The sequence below is a fragment of the Miniopterus schreibersii genome, assembly GCF_964146895.1.
Source record: "Miniopterus schreibersii genome assembly, chromosome: 2".
Taxonomy (NCBI): Eukaryota; Metazoa; Chordata; class Mammalia; order Chiroptera; family Miniopteridae; genus Miniopterus; species Miniopterus schreibersii.
The window spans coordinates 82,749,049-82,773,103 of NC_138102.1; the positions used below are offsets into that span (position 1 = coordinate 82,749,049).

The 24,055-nt window shown below is 37.5% G+C and overlaps 1 protein-coding gene across 8 annotated transcripts in view; it reads right to left on the reverse strand.

Annotated features, from left to right (window-relative positions):
* Positions 1–573: 573 nt before the first annotated feature.
* Positions 574–24,055, reverse strand: part of TNFRSF19 (TNF receptor superfamily member 19) — a 93,795-nt gene continuing 70,313 nt past the window's right edge. For all 8 annotated transcript variants that reach the window (XM_081127178.1, XM_081127182.1, XM_081127176.1 and 5 more), the window contains 5 exons: positions 16,207–16,371; positions 15,615–15,737; positions 11,772–11,874; positions 10,813–11,206; positions 574–3,321 (listed from right to left, as the gene is read on the reverse strand). In XM_081127178.1, the coding sequence (XP_080983304.1) occupies positions 3,310–3,321; positions 10,813–11,206; positions 11,772–11,874; positions 15,615–15,737; positions 16,207–16,371 (797 nt within the window). In that variant the 3' untranslated portion in view covers positions 574–3,309. The remainder of the gene's footprint in view (positions 3,322–10,812; positions 11,207–11,771; positions 11,875–15,614; positions 15,738–16,206; positions 16,372–24,055) is intronic.

Sequence of the window (24,055 nt, forward strand, 5' to 3'; positions counted from 1 at the left end):
CTCCGTGTTAGAAACTCATAAGCTTTGAGTTACTTTTCTCAGAGACTTGGTGGTACCCACAAGCCCAGCCAGTCTGCATGGACGCCAGTCTACATGAGCCAAGAAGCTGCTGTGTGGGTCAGGGCATGGAAGAGGGAAAGAAGCTAATGTATGTCCCTCTAGGAAGCTAGGAAGGAAAAAGAAACTCTTATCGTCACCAGTGCTGAAACTTTGTGGAAGTTTCTTTTCTTTAGTCCACTCCTCTGTAGGGGAACACCCTATTGCTGTCTATAAAGAATGAATATAAAACTTCTATAGGTCCTTCCATCTTTGTGTCATAAAATGAAGGGGGAAAAAAGAGATCATAATAAAACCTTGATACCAAAAATTCTCAAATAACTCAAAGCATTTTCAGTAGCTTGACATGCCTGAGAAATGTAGCCAGTCGCTCGTAAGGATTTCTAACCTCCCTTACAAAGTTTGAGGGCCCAGAAAGGGTTATATTGGAAAGATCAGAACTTAGTGAGAGCCTCACAGAGACACCAGGATGGTGTGCATTCACACTATCAATCACTTTCTTACTAGACATGCAAATAAGAATAGCAGGTAACAATTTTATTCACAAGTAAAAAAAGGTATTACAAAACTATTCATATCAGAAAATTCCAGTATGCAAAACAGTAATAATGAAATTTAAAATGAGTCAAGCTGACTACCTTAAGGCAATGATGGATTTCTTTCCCTTTTTTGTCTATTTTTTACTAGCATAGACAGTACGTAGTGCTTAACCTAGGTAACAGCAACATTAACTTTAAAGTAGAAAAATTTATATTTGAAAAGTATATTCCATATACACAAAATTAGAAAACCCATGCCTTTACATGGTTGTGTTTCAGATCCTTGTCTCATTCTTGTCAATGAGTGTTTGCAGCATTAAAAGTCACGACTATGCACTGCCAGCCATGTTATTACTTAGAGTTCCTGGCATCAGCACCCTAGCAGCTGAGTTTATTTGAGAACTGTAGGGTATTCCAACAATGTGAAATGCAAAATGGATTTTTCTCAAGTGTTTACAAAGAGTGTAGAATATAACATTGTATGTTTCTATAGTAGTGGGGTAAAATGTCTTCATCTTGAAAAAAATAATCCAGGATTTTTCGAATGCAGTATCAAATCAAAGTGACTTTCGACCCTAAGTATTTCTCTACTGATCAAAAGTGATGTTTCCGGATTTTGGGCCAGTGTCATTCTCATCAATCTAGCTTTCTCCAGCAAGTGTTTGTCTTTAAAGTTAATGAGGGGTCTACATATGGAAAATATATTCAGGTTACAAAAATGAGCACAACCCTAACTTACTTTGATCATACCTCTGCCATAACGAAAATGATCAGATTGCAATCAATGGCACACATACATGAGTTATAGCGAAGCCTCTCTACTTGCATTTTCATACACATCTTGTGGTCAAGTCCTAAATATCTCACCTGAGTTTCCTAAAGGCAATTCTCATAAGAGTATCAAAGTTTAAGAACCATTGGTTTATGCTAAAAAAACAACAAAAAAGACAAGAATAAAGTAGAAATCAATCGATTATGACTGGGTGCTCACACAAAAGATTGTGAGTTACCATGGCACATTCTAATTTTGTATTTCAGTTAAAGGAACTGAGTTCATGAGGACCAAACCCAGTCAAACTAACATGCACATGTCAGAACCTGAAACTATTACAGCCACAGAAAAAGGGCTCATTAGGTTTTAATAATATCTTGCAAAGAGAGAAAAGTATGAGGTAATAAGTGAGAAGATAAGAATGTCCAAGGAAAGGCAGATTTTTAATGTTCAGTTTAAATGTTCAGTGTAGGTAAAAGACAGTGATTTGGATGGGGTAATTTGGAAACAAAATATTCTAGTGCACTCTAACACACTGATGTTCAAAGATCTCTCTTTTTTTAAGTGCAAATGAGACAGAGCTAATGTAACCATTTAAAAGGCAAAGGCCAGATCTGACCATGTAGGTTCGAGAAGGAAAAAATAAATCTTGCTCAATTAACTCCTTTCCCGACCATAAAGATGGCTAAGACGGGACATTATTGTCCTAACTAAGCTGATGAGATCAGAGGGAACACTGTGATATCCTGGTCAAGCTACATTACAGCAGTTGTAGGCTGTTCACCCAAAGGCTGCTGACAAACTGTTTTCTCCTGGTTCTGTGTAGTGTAGTCTCATAATATTGCTCACTTGATGACATGTTTCAGTATTAGAGGAGCCTGATACGTTGTAATTTCTAAATCCCTTAGTATGATAGGCAAAACAAAAAAACAACCCCAAACCAAGCTCAGAGAAACAGAACAAACTGGTGAGTGAGGGGTAAGAGAAAGAAAAAAAAGATCATTATTTTTATAAATACCACTTTCTATAAAAGCGAAATCTTCTGCATCTTCTAAGCTCAGTCACAGGGATAGAGTAACAGATGCTTCCATATCAAATGACTTTCACAGAAATATGCTCATCTTTGTATGCAAGTCTCTAGAATGTGTGTGTTCAGTGATTTTAGACAGGGTGATGGGTTGCCTTTCCCACTTCATTGCTTGACTCAGTCCCCTCATGACTAGCTCCAGCAGATAGGTGTTTGTGAGATCGTGGCTGAGGTTAGAAGTGTTCGTTCTTCAAAAGATTTGTTTTCCTCTAATTTCTAGTTAGGCCAACTGACTTCATCTAATAAACCCAAGATTTAGGCAGGCAGTATGAAGTCAATTCTAGCCTCCTAGGCCAATTAGTTTAGATGACAAAAAAGTGACCTTCCTCAAAAAGAAACACTCATTTTTTAACCCATTCTACATAAAAACTAAGGTAACTAATCTAACATTGACTTTTAATAGGATAACTGACTACGTGAAATTATTTTTGGAAGAAAATACAGATGAAAATTTATACTCTGGATCTTCAGTCTTGTGAAATCATATTCACCATGAAAATAAGCACGGCTGCATTTCTGGTTCTTGTTATGGTCTCGTAACCTCATAGGCTGCCAACTCGTGCATCAGTCTTTGAAGTCACGCTTGTAGCATAGAAGCTTCTTGTTTAGGAAAGATGCAAAGCACCACGAGTGCCTGCAGTCTTTTCTTGTTATTCCTTGAGGTTTCAGCTTACAGCTGGTCTGGCTCAGAAGCAACCGGTTGAAAGGCTTAAAAAGCCATCAGTTTGATTCAGATTTCTTTTTCCCCCCAGAAGCCATGCAAGGTCCAGACTGTTCAGTTCATAAGCGTAAGCGGAGGAGTGCGTGCCCCTTGAGTTCCATACGTGCACTTCTATTCCAGAAAGAATGGAGTCCTAAAAAGCTTCCTAAAACAGCAACAGAAGGAGAGCTTTAGAAACCATACCTTACAAATTAAGGCTGGGAAACTGTAATAGTAAAAAATCAATATATAAAACTTTACTAGTAATACACATGAGTTTAATCACATACAGACAAGAAGCTCATGTAATGATGTTTAAATATCCAGGTACGCATGTACTCTGAGCATAAAAAAAAAATGCCATAGCAACTCACAGTCACTCAGTATTTGCAAATAGTACTTAAAAGACAATAATGTAACCCATAGCAAACAAAATGTATTAACAAACAATTCTTCTGCTGATTTTCAACCTCATTTAAACATTGAAAGCCTGTTTCTGTGTTGTCTTCCTTTAACGCATTTGTAGGTAAAGATCTTAGGAGCCTTTTGACCCTTATTTAAAAGAACAAAGATGATTAATGAACAGTGCCATTCTTCATCTTTGAATTTAAAACTTACATTAAACTATTGGAGAAAGTTTAGAAATAGTTTGGGAATAAGATTTCCCTTACAATGCTCTCTCTGGAATATTCACACTCTTCAGAGGGCCAATGTCCTCTGCAAAGTGGAGCCCTTAGATTTGTTCTTATCACAAAAGGGCAGTGACCTCACCTCATGAGGGGAAGAGGCATCGGCCAACTGCACATTACTGTAAGTGAGTAAAACCTTCATTTTATGCACTGACTCTTCATTAACTTATGTACCACTGTAGGGAAAGTGAAAATACTTAGGCTTTCTCGCCACCTTCTCATGGCAGAAGGCCGCAGTTATGTAAACATGATATAGCACAGTCATAACAGATGCCCTGTTCGCTGACTAATGTCTGACCCATGTTGGCTAAGAGCCACTATTGTCCTGGTTCCTATAAGACTGGCCCAGGACTTTCAGAGGTGTGAGTTTTGTTCCCCCTGAGTACAGTTTGGGCCCAGGGATGTGGTTTGCCCCTCAGCTGGCTGCCACTGGGGGGAGAAGGCAGGTTTGCGGGTTTGAGTTTGTCCCCCGGGGTGTAGTGTGCCCCCATGTGTGTGTGCCTGGCTGGCTGCCACCAGGAAGACGGTTTGTTTCTCTGTATGTCAGCTGGTCGTCAGCGGAATAAAGTAAATGTCTCATCCATCTTTGGCTCCACGCTTTTCTGACTGTCCCTGGATCTAGAGTGAACCTCGCTGGCCCCGAGTGGCCACTACAGTTGGCATAGTCCTTGGCAAGACACTTGGCGTAGTTCTCTGCATTACAACCACTAATATGGCATTAGTGATGTATCAGATAAGTTAATGAAAAAAAAATTTCCCCTAGGTCTAAGGAGATTATCTGAAAATAAAACCTTCTGAAGTACTCTTGATAATTAGAGATAGTTTTAGTCAAATATGTCAATCAATAGATATAATAATAACCACATTACCACTACTGTGGGAGACAAATTATACTCATTTTGTCAATAAGGAAAGAGAAATTTTAATAGATTAAAAAACTGGGACCCAGGTCATTTAATATCTTTTCTACCATTCCTTCTATTGCTTTATGCTGACACTTAAAATGTAAGCTAAAAAACATCACCAAAAAAAGCTTTTCCTATAAGTAAAGAGGATGGCCTCCTTCTCCCAAACACCATAGCAAATGATGTTCCAAATGTTTTAGATCTGTTCTCTTCTGGAGAGGGATTAAAATTAAATCATACAGGCCCAAGAAGGCTCTGACACCTATTTGCTTTACCCTGAACCATAACTATCATCATTGGATTCTAGGTGGTCTTAAACCACCCATAAGAAAACTACTATGTAAAAAAATAGTTTTTGGAAACAAATGAACCATGCATTAGAAATCTGAACTTTACCCCAAGTAAAGACAAAAGTACTGTTATGCATTTTACAATATGAACGTGTAACAAATCACACTGTACACCTTTAACTCATATATTATTATATGTCAATTTTATTTCAATAAATCCAGGGAAAAAGAGTGAATATATGTTAAACTAAAAACATAAATGAATGCCTAGGAAGAATTTAACGTTTTATTTAAAATAAAATAAAATAAAATAATAAAATAAAATAAAATAAAATAAAATAAAATAAAATAAAATAAAAAAAATAAAATAAAATAATAAAATTAAATTAAATTAAATTAAAATAAAATTAAAATAAAATTAAATAAAATAATAAAATAAAATAAAATAAATTAATCACTTAGAAAAGAAAAAGAAAAAAGGCCTGTTATGGCTATTGCTGCCCTTAGACGCCTCCCAGGTGGAAATCCAGTGCTTTCCTGAATTACGAACGAGCCTATACCAGGGGCCACACTGAATAAACATGACCTGGAGGAACTAGAAGTCCTTTACTCTGGTTCATAATAGTAAGCTGCTGAAATAAAATACTTAAATAAGAAGTTAGTATATTCTCTGTCGTGGAGAATTAGCCTGTTGTCTGAAGGGAAGTCTGAATTGCTTTCTGGAATCTAATGGACTGGGAAAAACAACTAGTCAAGTTAAATACTTGGCTACCCTTGAAATGAAGAAAAGGATCAATTTCCCAAAGAGGTGCAGTCGCTGCCATTTCCTATTTTCTTTTGAAGGTTAAGTTTCATTCACCCAGTTTCACACATTCAGTAAATGCAACCCAAGAGGAAGTGCTTTTCCGAATCTGGAAAAGATTATCTCTTAGAACGGGCTCAAAATAGTACTTGCTGTTTTTAATTTTAGGGTAACAATGGAAATGATTCCTTTCCTGAATTCAGAATGTCTTATTTAGATTTACCAAAATTACGTAATAGTTATAACACATCTTGGAAAGCTAATAAAAAACCTTTCATTAATAATTACATTGTGTAACTTGAATATAACACTTTCTTGTTCATTTTATGTGTAATTATAACTTTCTTTCCATAATAATTTGTGTTGAAAATAACTTTATGTAGATCATAATCACCTTGAGAACACTCTTTGAAAAGGAATTAATGTCATTACACACCACTCATATACTAAACTATGTTTCTAAAATTTTACATTCATGTAACTATGATTAATAGTGCTTATTGACCCTATGTCTACCTCACCAACATAAACAGAAAAAGGTAGAGAAAGAGTTGGTTTTTATATGACTTGGTATCAAGATGTTTCAAATCCTTAGACTTAGTATTTACATCACAAAATTGGGGACAAGCTACAAAATTAAGATGAGATAATTCTATTTACTGACAATACTCTGAAAAACTGTAGTCTGATGGTAGCAGTCATTCTAGTTACTCAGACTTTCCCCTAACAATGATGTATGGGAAGATGTAATAGATATTTGTGAAGGTAACACAAGCAAGTTTGATGGTAATGCCAATTTACTTGATATAAAAGAAACTTCAGCCTGGCCAGGCGTGGCTCAGTGGCTGAGTGTTGACCCAGGATCCAGGTGATCGGGGTTCGATTCCCGGTCAGGGCACATGCCCGGGTTTCGGGCTCGATCCCCAGTAGGGGGCATGCGGGAGGCAGCTGATCAATGATGTGTCTCTCTCTCTATCCCTCTCCTTTCCTTTCTATGAAATCAATAAAGATATATTAAAAAAAAAAAAAAGAAAGAAACTTCAGTATCTTGTAATGAAAATGGAACTCTTTAAATTTTAGGAGTTCTAAGACTTATTTTGGAGTATGTGGCAAGGCATTCAACTGGGATGCTGAGATTCGTTGTGAAGGGGGTGAGGTCCTCTCCATCCTGTTTCCTGCATCTCTAATCTGTTTTAAGGGCCAGTTAACTGCTCCAGGCTGCTAGGTGTCCTCAGCCCTGAAGGTTTGTGGGCTACAAACCATTCTTTAGAGCTACACTTAGCTAAGCTAACTCTTAAGTCTTTTCTTATTATTATCATGAAAGTTATAAAATTATGGGATGGCTCAAAAGAACAAGGTCAGTAAACAATCTTTCCCAGCTATAGAGACATGCATTTTTTAAAAAAAAAATTATTTATTTTTATTTTTTCCATCACCATTTTTAAACTGTCTAATTTGTTTGTTTTCCCTCCCTTTACTTATCTGTTCTTAATTTTCTTTTTTTTTGAGAAAACTTTTTTCTGAGCCCAACAAATGTTTTTGTATAGAATTCCCTATAACTTCTCTATAGAAACTTTATATAGTTTAAAAATAAGTACTTATATTGATTTAGATCAATATACAACCTATGTAAGATTCTTAAAAGGAACACATCTCCATCTAGAGAAAAACATTAAGTCAAACTCAGCAAAAGCCACATCGTTGCCTGGAGGAAAAGGCAGGGTCAGTGCCCAGGTGTCCCTGAGTGCTTCTCTGCCTCCCGTCTTGCAGCATACTAGAGAGAAACCCATTTGCCCACAGTCACCATCTCCCCTCAACCTTATTTTACACCTTTTATCTAGAAGGTTCTTAGGTGGCATTTAGTTTCAGATCACAACCAACAATCAATTTCCAACCAAACTGATCAGTCAGTCAAAGCAGACAGGAAGGAAAAGCATTGCTTTAGGAGATCTACATTTTCATGAACTTGACATTGAATGAAGTGCCTTTAAGTATTGAGCATAAGAATATCACAGGGAAAAACGAAGGTGAGAAGTTGTTTACAAAATGCTCCCATAACTAACTCTTCTCTCTCAATCAGGAATGGAGCCAGAGGACATTGTGCTAAGTAGCACTGACCCTTAAACAACACAGATTTGAACTTATATGTGGATATTTTTCAATACATATGTATAGTACTGTAAATATATTTTCTCTTCCTTATGATTTTCTTTTTTTTAATATCTTTTTTAAAACTATGTTTTTATTGATTTTAGAGAAAGGAAGGGATCGGGAGAGAGAGACAGAAACATCAATAATTAGAGTCATCTATTGGCCGCCTTCTGCATGCCCCATACTGGGGATTGAGCCTGCAACATGGGCATGCATCCTGACTTGGAAGCGAACTGTGACCACCTGGGACACAGGTCAATGCTCAACCACTGAGCTACACCAGCCAGGATCCTTATGATTTTCTTAATAAGGTTTTCTTTTCTCTCACTTACTTTATTGCACATAATCCATATAACATACAAAATATGTGTTTACCTACATTTTATGTTATCAGTAAGACTTCCTATCAATACAGAGGTGGGCAAAAATAGGTATACAGTTGCAAGTATGGGAAACACAGAGTTTATTCTTGTATTATTATTTATTAATTATTGTATTATTTTCCATACGAACAACTGTAAACCCACTGTTACCCACCCCTGTGATAGGCTATATTAGTAGTTAAGATTTTGGAAAATCAAGGTTATACTCGGATTTTCTACTGCCCCGGGGGTGGTTGCCCCTAACTCCTGTGTTGTTCAAGGATCAATTGTAGTTTGATTTACAAAGAAGAATAAAAAAATGCAGCTGCCCTTTATGGACTTATACATTAACTTTTAAATTTTTAAAAAACTCTTGGAATTTAATTTAAAATACATTCTTCTATACACCAATTATGATTTCTCAGAGAGAAAACCTAAAAAAATCCCATTTACCATTGCAACAAAAAATATTAAGATACTTAGGAATAAACTTAACCAAGGAAGTAAAAGACATGCACTCAGAACACTACAGGATGTTGCAAAAAGAGATAGAAGAGATACAAACAAGTGGAAGAATATACTGTGTTCATGGATTGGTACAATTAACATCAATGAAATCCCTATTAAAATACCAATAATGTATTTCACAGATCTAGAGCAAATACTCTGAAAATTTATATGGAACCATAAAAGGACCCTGAATAGCTGCAGCAATCTTGAGAAAGAAGAACAAAGTTGGAGGGATCACAATACCAGATATCAAGTTATACTACAAAGCCACTGTAATGCATAAGACCAGGCATATAGATCAATGGAACAGAGAAGAGAACCCAGAAATTGACCCAAGTCATTATAACTAATTAATATTTGACAGTGGAGGCAAGAGCATACAATGGAGTAAAGACAGTCTCTTGAATAAGTAGTGCTGGGAAAATTGAACAGGTACATGCAAAAAAATGAAACTAGACCACTAACTTCCACCATACACAAAAATAAACTCAAAAGGGATAAAAGACTTAAATGCAAGTTGTGAAACCATGAAAATCCTAGAAGAAAACGTGGGCAGCAAAATATCAGACATCTCACATAGGAGAATTCTCATAGATACATCGCCTAGGGCAAGAGAGACAAAGAAAAAATTAAACAAATGGGACAATATCAAACTAAAAAGCTTCTGCACAGCAAAAGAAACCAACATCAAAATGAAAAGGGAACCCACTTTACGGGAGAACGTATTTGACAATGATACATCTGAGAAGGGGTTAATTTCCAACATATATAAAGTACTCATATAACTCAACAAAAGAAAAACAATCCAATTAAAAAATGGGCAGAGGAACCTGAATAAACACTTCTTCAAAGAGGACCAATAGGCATATGAAAAAAATGCTCAACATCACTAATCAGATGATCAATAGGCATATGAAAAAAATGCTCAACATCACTAATGACCAATAGGCATATGAAAAAAATGCTCAACATCACTAATCAGATGACCAATAGGCATATGAAAAAAATGCTCAACATCACTAATCAGAGACACAAATTAAAACTACAATGAGATATCACCTCACACCAGAATGGCTACCATCAATAAATCAACAAACGCAAGTGCTGACCAGGATGTGGAGAAAAAGAAACCCTAGTACATTGTTGCTGGGAATGCAGAATGGTAAAATCACTATGGAAAACAGTGTGGAGTTTCCTCAAAAAATTAAAAATGGAACTGCCATTTGACCCAGTAATCCCATCTGGGAATATATCCTAAGAATCCTGAAACACCAATCAGAAAAAATATATGCCTTCCTATGTTCATAGCAGCACGATTTACAATAGCTAAGACCTGGAAAAAGCTCAAGTGCCCATCAGTAGATGAATGGATTAAAAACCTGTGGTACATTTACACAATGGAATGCTATACAGCTATAAAAAAGAAGGATCTCTTACCCTTTGAGATAGCATGGAGTGACTTGGAGAGTATTATGCTAAGCGAAATAAGCCAGAGAAAGACAAGTACCACATGATCTCACTTGTATGTGAAATCTAATGAACACAATAAACTGACAAACAAAATAGATCCAGAGACATTGAAGTATGCAACAGGCTGATGTATTTCAGAGTGGAGGGAGGGAATGGTGGGGGGGAGGGGGCAGGAATAAATTAACCACAAAACTTATATGCATATGTATGTATAACCCATGAACGAACAATAGTGTGGGGGAGGCTTGGGGAGGGGGGAGAGTGGGGTGGAGGTCAATGGGGGGAAAAAGGGGACATCTGTAATACTTCCAACAATAAAGATAAATTTAAAAAATAAACATATATTCTTCTATGACACAGAAGTTATTTTCAAACCGCATCAGATTTCCCCACATATTGTGATAGGAATAGAATTCCATTCCCTATGGTCTTCCAAAAGTCAATGCCATGTCCACAGTGAAATCAGTCATTGCCTTACCTGGAGGGATGTTTGAGTGGTTAGGTTAATGATATCCCCACTCGTTTGACCTAGCTGGCTTCTAGTAGTTAGTGCATCCTGAGTTCGCATTGGTTCTGTCAGTGAGTTGTATCTAAACAAATCAGTAGTTTCTGTAAAGTTTTCAGAAGGAGCTTGAGCTGGAACAGTGCCACCAACCAAATCCTGACTGCTGTTTGAATCCAAGGATTCATTTTCTGGGTTGAGAGAATGAATATCTTCTCCAGTGAGTTCAGGATAAGAGTCACAAAAGGAGATGTCGCCACCACAAATGGGATTTTGCATCAGAGGCCAGGCGTCCGAAAACTCGCCACGGATAGACTGAGAAAGGGACCCAAAGAAAGATGGCATTGTCTCCCCCACTGGACCTGCATTTCTGAACAGATGTTCAAAAGACCTTTAAGTGTTCTATAGGGAGAAAAAAACACTACTACAAAGCAATATTCCAACTATACTTTTAAGTTTTCTAGATGAAATAATTTATTAAGTCAGAATTCTAGTTGTTATAACTTGCTTTAATACAATAAGTTTAATTCTTCCATTTACTTTAAAACTTCATTAATATACTTACTTTTAATCAATCTAGTTATACTTAATACAATGCCTAAAACATGCAGTTTGAAGACTGTTCTAAAATTCTATGAGTACATAATATGTTAAAAATTACTTGCAGATGGCAGAAGTGTCATAAGTCATGAATATAAAAAATAAAATTAATTGAATAAAAAATGTTGCACTGGATATTAGTAACCCTGAGAGACTTATCTAATTCTTGCCAAACATATATTTTCTCCAATGACCAGAATGTCATTAATGATATTAAAAAAGTGATGACCTCATTAAACATTTTCAAGTGTTTCACACGAAAATTGGTAAATGAGTATATTGCATATTTGCACAAGGGGTTATGAAATTATATTGCTTAAAAAATACCCAGTTACCTCTCCTGAAGTGTGGCCTTGGAATGCACCCTGCAACCAAGAGTCACCTGGTCGATGCTACAGGTGTCGTCACAGCACAAGGATGGGATCAAGTGAACAGGCCCTAGGAAAGCCAGCAGAGGTATGAAGCACAATGTTTTCTCTGGGAATGTTCTCTTTAATACCAGTTCAGCATCATTCTTAAAACTTTAGCTATTCCCCTTTGGGTAACTTTTTGGGGAAAGGGAATATGAGGCTAAATTTTTTTCTTGTTTTGAAGAAAAAAGGGGACATCTGTAATACTTTCAACAATAAAGATAAATTTTAGAAAATGATGAACCACTTATATGATATACCTATAGTCGTCAAATTCATAGAAACAGAAAGTAGAATGTCAGTTGCCAGGGGCTGGGGGAGGGGCAATGGGAAGTTAGTATTTAGTGGGTACAGAATTTCAGTTTGGGAAGATGGGAAAGTTCTGGAGATGAATGGTGGTGATGGTTGCACAACAATGTGAATATACTTAATCCACTGAACTTTACACTTAAATTTATTGAAGAAAAAATTTAAAAATAGAGAGATTAGATAAATTTAAAAATAAATCTTCCACAACCCTATAATCTAGAAATAAACACTGTATTTGGTGAACAGCCTTCTAGACTTCTCTCTATATATATACATACACAAATAATTCTAATTTTCTAAAACCATAAACATACTAAAGCATACAGGCAAATATAAAGACACACACACATATATATGGAAAACGAGACAAAGTAGTTATATATTTACATGTACATACATGTTTGTGTATATTCAAACTTAACATGAGCATTTTCTCTTTACTTTTATAAACAGGGGAATAATATGAAACTAATACTTCCCTTTGGAAAATATATTGAGATGCAACTGCAAACCAGTGTTCAGCAGGAGGGACATCCGATACATTTTCATCTGAATCTCTCTCAAAATAGGCCACAACTTGTGCTGTCTGAATAGATGCTATTACGGCCATGGGGAACTCACTTGGATTCACTACCAATTAACTCAACACACATGTGTCATGCTCACTGTGGAATTTCTCAGAATTATTTAAAAGCAAAAGACACTGCCATTCCTTATAGAAATGGCTGGTTCTAGGGCTCAATCAGGAAAAGTATAAGATGAGCCTAGAACTTCTTTTTGTGCAAGAAAGTGCTAAAAGAATGATGGAACATGTCAAAATGGCACAAGAAACAGCTTGAAGGGACTTCCACTGGCAGATCTAGGAAAAATTGAGCATCAAAATAAATGATAGCAAAGGATTGTAACCCACTGAATGGGGTTCACTGGTCCACATTAAGTAAATAAATGGGAAGGGGAAGTTCTTTCTGACCATAGGAAACCAACTAATAAAAGTAGAAAGGATGATGGAATTAGAAAACCAGCAATTGTTAATTATTATACTAATGACTGACTCAGGTTAGAATCATCAGAGAATGCTAAACTACTGGGTGAAAGTTTGGAAGCAACAGGATATTTACTTCTCAAATGATCTCCTATGAGGTTTCATACAAAGAGAACAATTTTACAGCAGAGAAAGCTTGCAGACACCACCTTAACAAAGTGACCCTAGTTAATCTGACCAGGAATGGGACAGATGTACCTCCTGACATGGGGCACTGAGAATGACACAACATCACCTCTGTGGTATTTCTGAATCTAGTCATAAGAAAACATCAGAAAACCCAAACTGGGGATCATTCTACAAAATTACTAGCCTGTGCTAATCAAAAATATTAATGTCATAAAACACAAAGGAAGATTAAAGAAATAAAAGTATTATCTGGGATTTTCTTTTGCTACAGAGGACATTATTGAGGCAAAAAAATCTGAATATATTCTGTAGATTATATAATAGCAATAGACTTAATGTTAATTTCCTGATTTAGTAATCCTGCTGTTATGTATGAGAATGTTCTTGTTCTTAGAAAACAAACATCAAAATATTAAGGGGTAAGGGGGCATCATATCTGCAAATGATTTTTAAATGGCAAGTGAAAAAATGTATATATATATTAATATATATGAAAAGTGTGTGTATATATACAAAATATACTATATGTATACATGTATACAATATATAAATCACCATACTTAGAGAGATAAAAATTATAAATTAAATGTCAAATGAGATAAATGTTAATATTTGGGGAATCTGGTTGAAGGGTATGTGGAAATTCTTTGTCCTAGTCTTTCAACATTTTGTAAGTCTGAAAATATGTTAAAATAAAAAGTTAAAAGGAAGAAGGAACTATTATTAAGGAGAAAGCAATCTACATGAAAAACTACACTGAACCTGGGCATTAGCATTGCGGGATTAAGCTCAGCGTTCTGTTAAGGAGATATCAAACAAGGCTATCTATATATTTAATCTTTCTTTTCAGATAGAAGTTCAGGTGAGGCAGAGTTTGCACAATGCTGTATTTTATTACATTTGAAATTTGAGTTCCTTTCTCAGTAAACTACCCCTTACTCTGATTCTGTATCAATGTCACGGTAGGGTGTCTAGGAAACACTTGGGGCGTTTTGAGGATCACCAAGTAGCTGTTGGTAGCTGTCTAAGAGTCAATTACCTATGAAAGCAGAAGCAAAAATAGATCCCACACACCACAAAGTCCTATATTTCATTCTTAAACTTATTCCTAAAATAGAATACAGTAATGATCAGTAGGAAAATAATTATGTTGAAAACTCCTTATTCCACATATGAGATTTTAGATTGAAAAGCTGAACCCTGCAATTTCTTAAAAAGAAAGACTGAACAGTGCCAAGAGGGTAAGTCAATCTCTTTGGGATACATTTCACTTAAAGAATGAGACAAAAGGGTTCTGTTAGTATTGTTTCAAAGGTGCTAAGAGAACTGGGAAGTGAGGAGAGAGGAGGGAGGCTAGAGGCTAGGGCAGGCTTCTAGAAAGAGTTTCTGGCCACATCAAATTTTACTTTGCAGAGGACATGAGGTCATTGTAGTGGGGATAGGAGTGGGAGTGTAAGTGTAGAAACCTTGTGTTAATGAATATAAATATGTTGCAAAGAAAGTTGGTACTACCTTTGCCTGTTTTTGCCCACATTAGAAACCAATTCTCATTTGAATTACTTCCCTAAACTTTCATTTCTGTCAATAATGTAGGAGGCAATTATGGTTTGTGGAAAACCCTGTCATAGAGTTTCCTCCTCCCTTTCCTTAAGAAATCCAAGGCATTAAGGTGGATACATGAACGTTAGGTGTGAATCCATCAGACAGGAAGGGATACAAACTTCTACTCTACAAAAGGTTGATAGTGTTTTAGCCCTAGCGGGTTTGCTCAGTTGTTATATGTTGGTCTGTGGACCGAAGGGTCCTGAGTTCCATTCCAGCCAAAGGCACATACCTCAGCTGCAGGCTCCATCCTTGCATGCGGGAGGCAACCAATCGCCCCGTCTCTCTCACATCAATGCTATTTTCTCTCCCACCCTCCCTCTCTCTGCCTTCCACTCTCTCTGAAAAGCAATGGAAAAAATATCCTTGGCTGAGGATTAAAAAACAAAACGAAAGGTTGATAGTGTTTTTAATCAACTGATTCAAAACATCAGGGGCAAATTTGCTAAAAAAAAATTGCTGAAAACTTCTAGGATTTTATGAGATGATTATTTTCTTTTTAATATTTAAGTGATACAACATATACTAAACATTCAAGTACTGTGGAGAATAGTTGTTTAACAAGATTAGCTTTAAGTGGAAACCAAGCAGAGCAACCTAGCTGTGGGACAGACAGGAACAGTTCTTTGAAGCTTCAAAGTCATTCCTCTAGTTTCCCTAAAGGATTTTTAACTGACAGAACTTACCGCAGGTCTGGGCTAAGTCCTGGTGGCACTGACAACACGCTCTGGGAGATTTGTTGAGCTGAGGTCTGTCAAAACAGGACAGTTCAGAACCATTGTACTGAATGTCCTGTGTTCTCAGAGACCCTAAAGGAGGGGGTGAGAGTTCTGTCAGTAAAGGCAATTTCCTAGAAAAAGGACTTCCTTACATCATAATGCAGACCAGTACCATCCTAGGTTTGTATTTTTAAAGAAGAAGGCTATCATTCACATTTTAAAATATTTCTTCTTACATGAAGGCACAAATATGAAATAATTTGTCAAGAAAGCTCAAAATGGAGAGTACTTATGTTGCCAGAACTATTTTTATTTTTGCCTAGTGCCATGGGGACTTCCCTACCTTTTCAATGTCCTCACAAAGTGGTGCCACCCATCAGCCTGCTCCCTCAGTGCCTCTTTGGGACAGAGGACTATGAGATCTATTTTCATGTGCTCTCTGTCCCTTTTACAGCTCCTTGATTCTCATCTTACTCAAGTCTCTTGTGGAACATGCTAATGACAATGATGATACTTGCACGTAGCCAATGCTAAGAAACAGAAAATAGTCAAAACTTACAGCTGGGTTTCTTCTCCATAAATTGTCTCTTACAATAGATGATGCAGAGAATAAGCAGGGCCAGCAGGACAGTAGCCAAGGCGCTGCAGATAACAGCGGCCAGGGCTGTGTCTCGCGGGCTGGAGGCTGTGGATGGGATCTTCACAAGGTTGACCTTGCTGGTACCTGAAAACAAAATAAATGGAATCAGTACTCTCAGCCACCCAAGAGACTCAGATGCTTGCACTGACCTCAGCTGTCATTATTAGCAATGGCCTTCATGCAATATAAATCAAACCCCAGGAAACCAATGGGAGGTATGTTAAGATGGCTCAAGCACTCCCTCCTCTTAGAAGATTTCTTGAATACTACACCTCCACCCTGAACCCCAAAATGTGTGGATGTGCCACTCCTTTGTTCCCACAACACTAAACACACAACCCTCAACACTGTATTGCAGGAATGTGCCTTTAGGTCCCCTAGACCAGAACTGTTTGTGAATTTGTGAATTTCTTATCTTTATTTCTGTGCCCCCAGTACTTGGCAGTGCATTTGGCACATAGTAGGTACTTCATATTTATTTAATTGGAATTAAAGTACCTAAATTTTAAAGAAGACTGAACTAAGGTATCCTTTTGGGGGGCAACTTTAGGGAAAAACAAGGAGTTGGATCATTCATGGCCTTACACTAGGCCCCCAATTTCTGAGACAGTAAACATTTTTTAATCTTAGCTGTCAAACTGAACAGCATCTAAATTGTGGAGAAAAGACTGACACTGTTGTTATACTATGGAGAGGCACGCATACTAATGTGTTAAGAAAGTGTCAAGAAGAGATTCTGTTTTAGAGGATGGTACTGCATTGTGGCTAAGGGCCGAGATCCTGGGATCTTATTGCCTGGGTCAACCTCTAGATGTGTGACCTTGAGCAAATTACTTAATAATAGTACCTATCTCACCTTGCTGGTGAGAGGATGAGATGGTTAATCATGAAAGCACTTAGAACAGGCCCTGTACCCAGTGCTATAGAATCATTAGCCATTGTAGCAATAAAAATCACAGTTGGCACTTTATCTTTGGGGTACTGGAATAGACAAACTCAGTTTAGAAATCTATATTCAGTGAGGTCACATCATATCCCATTTAACTAGCCTCAGAAGAATTTGAGAGATGAAAACCTAACTAGAGGGACAACTATGCCTTCTCTGGCTCCAAGTAACTGCCCTTGAGCTGAGGTGGGGCCCCATTCTGCTCCCATCAGTTGCTCTCAGCTCCTTAGCAACACCCAGCACAAGTTCCCCTCTGCTGAGGGTTCCTCCAGACCCTTGCTGCCTGATAGAAGCATGTACCTCTCATGCAATTTTAAGTTGTCTAGAATTCATGTTAAAAAATAAAAAATAAACAGGTAAAATTAATATTTTTCTTAACCCAATATATCTTCAAATATTATCATTCCAACATGCATTCAATATAAAAATTATTGACATCTTTTGCATTCTCTATTTTGTACAAAAATGCCAAAGTCAGGCATGATTTCACATTGATAGCACATCTCTGTTTGGACTAGCCAATCTCAAGTGCTCACTGGCCACATGTGGCTAAGGCAATCATAACAGACATAGCAACTCTAGAGATTAAAGGCTGCTCCATGAATTTGCACCACAGCACCTAAGCACAAGCCAACTCACTACCTGGGACCTTCCCCTCATCTCTGGCTGCACAGGACCCTGAGGCTAGAACCAGGGAGAACCTTTTGGGTTAATATCATTGAATCATAAATATAGCAGGAATGACCGTCTTCGAACATTGAATCTTGGTATTCTAGGCTCAATTATTCTGAGTCACACTTAGAAAAGTTTCTTATTGCCACAAGAAAGGGCAATTATTTATTCAGAATTTATATCAGCTATATGCCTTGGATAAACAGGAATCATAACCCAATTACACATTTTAAGAATATTTGTGAACATGGTAAATATATTTTATCACTTAGAGCTATACTCTATACTCTCAAACATACTGTAATAATCAAATAGCACATATTAAATGTTCATCATACATCAAGTTAAACAAATTACATCCCTGACCTGATAGAGATGAAATCTAAATAGAAACAGTCTTTATCAATGGACAAATTCACAAAAGGACATATGAACACAGGTACAGCTATACAAACACTGACAAACAGATAACTGACAAGGAATTTATATCCTATGCAAGTAAAGTAGTAGGCTACATTAAAGGGGAAGAGATTTGGGAAATAGAACTATTATGCATGTGGACCAAATGGTAAAGTTGTGGCAAACTGCCATCTCATTTATGTTTGTGAGAAAGGTGGTTTACAGGAGTGAGATCAGGTCCCTTATCTTAAACTTTCCATTAAACAACCCAGCTCTAGTTGTCATCAAAGTGAAATATAATACATGATGTGGGCTGAAGATATCAAAGTTCTAAATCATGTAACTATTAAGGTAATCAATTAACACAATACTGGATATTCAGAAAAACCCTACTAAAAGAGATTTTAGGTTAATGATTAGAGTTCTGTAAGTTCTTGTTTAAAATCTTTCTAAAATGTATTAACTTATTTGCCTTTATATATTAGGAACTCTTTCTGAGTTACAAACAAACTAAAATGCCCCCAAATGGAGACATTTTATTTTTAATTTGATGGTTGTGATCCAGGATTTATTCCCCCAAGCCAATCATAAAAGTCTTGCTAATATATATTTTTGCATGATAGAAAACTAATACTTTAATTGCAATAATATAGAGTTGCCATAATAACATCCATTTTAAAGGAAATAAATCCCTTCTCTCAATACAGGCAGTACATCTGAAGATGAACAAGAAAAAACAGTAGTTTTACCACTTATTTTCTGACACCTATATAACAAAAGGCACCTTGTTAACTCAGACACCCCCTCAGAAAGTCCCCATGGGAAGTTGGGCTCTGGAAAGCATGTTCTTGATTCTTGTTTACATATTACATTTATGACACAGCAAATATAATCTTTTTTTTTATTGGAAATGGGTTCATTATTCTTAGGTTCAATTGTCACATACAGCAATACAGACATAGAATGGAAACTATAGGAGGCCGGGCTATCGTTTGATTTTGGAACAACCTTAGAAACTCATTCACATAAATTCCTGCTAAAAGCCCATTTTCTTTTTTACTTGAACAAAAAAAAAACATTATTAAAAAGGAGGGGGGAACCCCAAATATCCACGGCAATCCTGAGAAAGAAGAACAAAGTTGGAGGGATCACAATACCAGATAACAAGTTATACTACAAAGCCACTGTAATCAAAATAGCCTGGTACTGGCAAAAGAACAGGCATATCGATCAGTGGAACAGAAGAGAGACCCAGAAATTGACCTATGCCATTACGGTCAATTAATATTTGATAAAGGAAGCAAGAACATACAATGGAGTAAAGACAGTCTTTTCAATAAATGGTGTTGGAAAAATTGGACAGGTACATGCAAAAAAATGAAACTAGACCCCCAACTTACACCACACACAAAAGTAAATTCAAAATGGATAAAAGATTTAAATGTAAGACCTGAAACCATAAAAATCCTAGAGGAAAACATAGGCAGTAAAATCGCAGACATCTCTCACAGCAATATGTTTGCTGATACATCTCCGAGGGCAAGAGAAACTAAGGAGAAAATAAACAAATGGAATTGCATCAAAATAAAAAGCTTCTACAGAGCAAAAGAAACCACCAACAAAATGAAAGGGAGCCCACTGTATGGGAGAACATATTTGCCAACGACACATCTGATAAAGGGTTAATATCTAAAATATATAAGGAACTTACACAACTTAACAAAAGGAAGGCAAACAATCAAATTAAAAAAATGGGCAAAGGACCTAAACAGGCACTTCTCCAAAGAGGACATACAAATGGGTAAGAGACATATGAAAATATGCTCAACGTCGCTAATCATCAGAGATGCAAGTTAAAACCACAATGAGGTATCACTTCACACTTGTCAGAATGGCTACCATCAACGAGTCAACGAACTACAAGTGCTCACGAGGGGGTGGAGAAAAGGGTACCCTAGTACACTGCTGGTAGGAATGTAGACTGGTGCAGCCACTGTGGAAAGCAGTATGGAGTTTCCTCAAAAGATTAAAAATTGACCTGCCATTTGACCCAGTGATCCTACTTCTAGGAATATATCCTAAGGAACCCCAAACACCAATAACAAAGAACTTATGCACCCCTATGTTCATAGCAGAGTAATTTACAATAGCTAAGATTTGGAAACAGCCCAAATGCCCATCAGTAGATGAATGGACAAAAAAACTGTGGCACATTTACACCATGGAATACTATGCAGTTGTAAAAAAGAAGGATCTTTTATCCTTTGGCACAGCATGGAGGGAACTAGAAAGTATTATGCTAAGTGAAATAAGCCAGTCAGAGAAAGGCAAGTACCACATGATCTCACTTATATGTGGAATATAATAAACAAAATAAACATGAACAAAGTAAATCCAGAGACATAGAAGCATGGAACAAACTGAGGGATCTCAGAGGGAAGGCGGGAGGGGGGTGTGGCTGGGGGAGAGATATCAGGGAACTTGTATGTTTATGGGCATATCCCTGGACGCGGACATTGGTGTGGGGAGGGCCTGGGGGTGGAACTGATGTGGGGGGTAGGGGATCAGTGGGGTTAAAAAGGGGATATCTGTAATGGTCTCAACAATAAAGATAAAGAAAAATAAATAAATAAATAAATAAATAAATAAATAAATAAATAAATAAATAAATAATTTTAAAATAAAAAGAAAAGGTGGAGGAGGAGATTGATACTAATTATACGAGGTGGATTCTACACCCTATTAAGTTCCGGTTAATTGAGATGCTGAGGACTCCTCAGAAAAAGATTTACCTGCTACAAACTAAGAAATATTGTTTTGCTGACCTGTGGCCACTGTAATGATATTGAGATTAAAGATTCTTCCAACCCACATGCTTTGACTAAATTCCTTGTCCATAGTTCACCAAGCACACTGAATGTCGGCAAGGAATTTCCCCCAAACTTTATTAGGATGCTGACCGCACTTGTGAAGAATTGGGAATAGGAATATTCACATTTTTTGGAAAGTTTTAACATTTCTGTAATACAAAGGCATCTCTTACCCTAACCAATTAAGTTATTAAATTCCACCATAATTTTAGCACTACCCTTTGGCAATTTACTTCAGTGAGAACTGTTTTCTTAGCTTACACTTTGCATCACATTACATACATGACATAGGTTCAAGTTCATATTATACATTTCCGTAGTTCAGCTCAACTGAACAATGAGGTACTGAGTATCTATTATACATAAGACATCCTACAAGTCATTCAATACCTTGAATGAGAATCTGAATAGAAGAAAAGAAAAAAAGAGGTCACCAGCAAAGTTTGGCAAGTGTTGTTTTGGCAAGGGTAAAGTCTACTTTTACTCTTTGGATTGTGATCGAAATCCAAATAGCAGAGATGCTTTCCTTACATCTCACCTCCCTAAAGAGGTTTGGAAGGTAGCTGGAGAGACACATATATTGAAGAGACCTGTGTTATTGGACTCTGCTAGTCATGGAAAAGTCTTAGAAGAGGAGCTCACTTGCAGGCCACATGGCTGACTGAAATGTAAACACCTGTGTGCTTTCATACACCTGGACATTGCTCACACACCTTCGTTGATTTCACCTTCCTACCAGCCCGGCAAAGTGCTGACAGTTATTGCTGACTCTCATTTGGTAAATGAGAAAAACAAGATTTTGAGTGACTTGCTCAAGGTTACACAACGAAGTGGAGACTGCTTGAGAGTTGAAATCAGGCTTCTGATCCTTTCCAGTGGAGCAGTGGTTCCATGGACGCGTGTAGCTTTTAAGAGAGTAAAATATTCTGAGAGATAACAATAAGCGAAATGTGGCTCAAGTCTGTTTTTGTGAAGAACATGTTCAAATCTGTAGGGAGACACCAGCCAGGCCACAGAAAGATGGCAGGACAGCAGACCTGTTCACATGTGCCTGAGAACAGGTGCCCCTCTGCCTCCGTGCGGGTTTCAGTGTCACATAATGAGCTGCCATGAGGAGGCTTGCCGGGATGGAGTGCCACTGAGGTGGGGAGGAGAGGAAACCTTATGGAGGTGACTGAATCTGGAAAGGGCCGATTAGAGAGAAAGAGAAGGAAAGGATTTGCAAAGACGGCTGCTGGAAGTGTCAGGCTCATCAGTGTACTCTGCCTAGGTTCCCAGGGCCCCCTCCTTTGTGTAACCATAGCTCTGCTTTTTATTGATCTCCCTACATGTTTAACCACTCCAACTTCCCAGCAGGCTATGTTTAAGACTCATGGTCTACCGACTGAACTAGCTGGGCAATCTAGCAGAATATGTTTAAAAACCTGTTGAACAAAAGGCCCTTCTCCCCAGAGTATACTCCTAACAAAGGGCCCTGTTCAGGAAGGGCTGGCTTGGGAGGAAGGAAATGGGTCTCCAAAACGTGGCTCTCACCCCTTTCCACTCTGGCCATGAACAAGACTTTTTACCGCCAAATCTCAGTTTCTTCACAGGGAAGCTTAAACAGTAGTTATGCAGACACCAAGATCCACCATGGGAGGGCGGGTCACTGAAAATTTCTCTACTCAGCAATTTATATTTCCAGTTTGAGGTACTTTCCTGAACACGAGATTCATATATCCAACAGTCTATTTAATATTTCCACTTGTACAGAGATGTGTCTTAAAGTCAACACATCCAAAAAATGAGTTCTCCATTACAATCATGACCCACTCTCTTCCTATCTTCCCAATCCCCCAGTCCTCCCACAAATTTTTGAAACCTGTCATTACCTCTTCCTGCAATGTTATTCTCTGGGCTGCTGCTCTTTCAGCTTTTGTAGGTCCTTCTTCAAATGTCACCTATTCAGTGAGGCTTCCCCACCAAACTCTAAAATCGTTTTCTCTCTCCAGTGCTGTCTACCCACTTCCCTGCGCTTATTGCCATATGACATTTGTATATTTAACTTGTTTGCTTCTTGTCATTGGTGGGAATAATAGAATCCATCCTGCTTCCCCAACACATCCACCTGGTTTGTGTTTAAGCTGGGCCCAGCAAGAGCTCACACTTTCCAGCCTCCTTTGCAGCTAGGTATGATAATATGTCCAAATTAGAGTCAATGGAGAATGGTGAGGATGGGGCAATGAGCAGAAGTGATTTGTGTAGCACCTGTGTCATCTCCAATTTAGGTACAAATTGCTTGCCTCAGACTTCCCCTTCACTGTGGGATGGAAGCTCGGTGTAGCAGCAGCCCGGGCTTGATTCTACAGATGAGGAAGATATCCAAAGGCTGGCAAAGCAACAGGGGGAAGGAAGCTGGGCCTCTGAATGATGCAGAGTTGCTCCACCAGGCTGAATGCACTGGCTGTCACAGAGAGAGGAACATCTTCCTTACCGAGGCGATAATATTTTGGGGCTTCCTTGCTACAGCAGCCTCGCCTTTGCTCTAACCAATTAAACCCCTCACTAAAATATAGGTTCCACAAAGGAAAGGATCTGGGACAGTTTTGTTCAACATTGTACTTCTAATAACTACAAGATTTCCTGGCACACAGCTGGTGACTGATAAGTATTTGATAAATGATGAAATAAATGAATGTTTGTGAAAGAAACTTGAATACCCTAAATATTCCAACAAATTTATTTAATGGGGACTTGTCCAAACAATCAGATGAGATTATGCAATTTGACTTTGGGTGGTAAACACACAATGCAACATACAGATGATGTATTACAGAATTGTATACTTAAAACCTATATAATTTTATTAACCAATGTCTCCCCAATACATTTAATTAAAAAA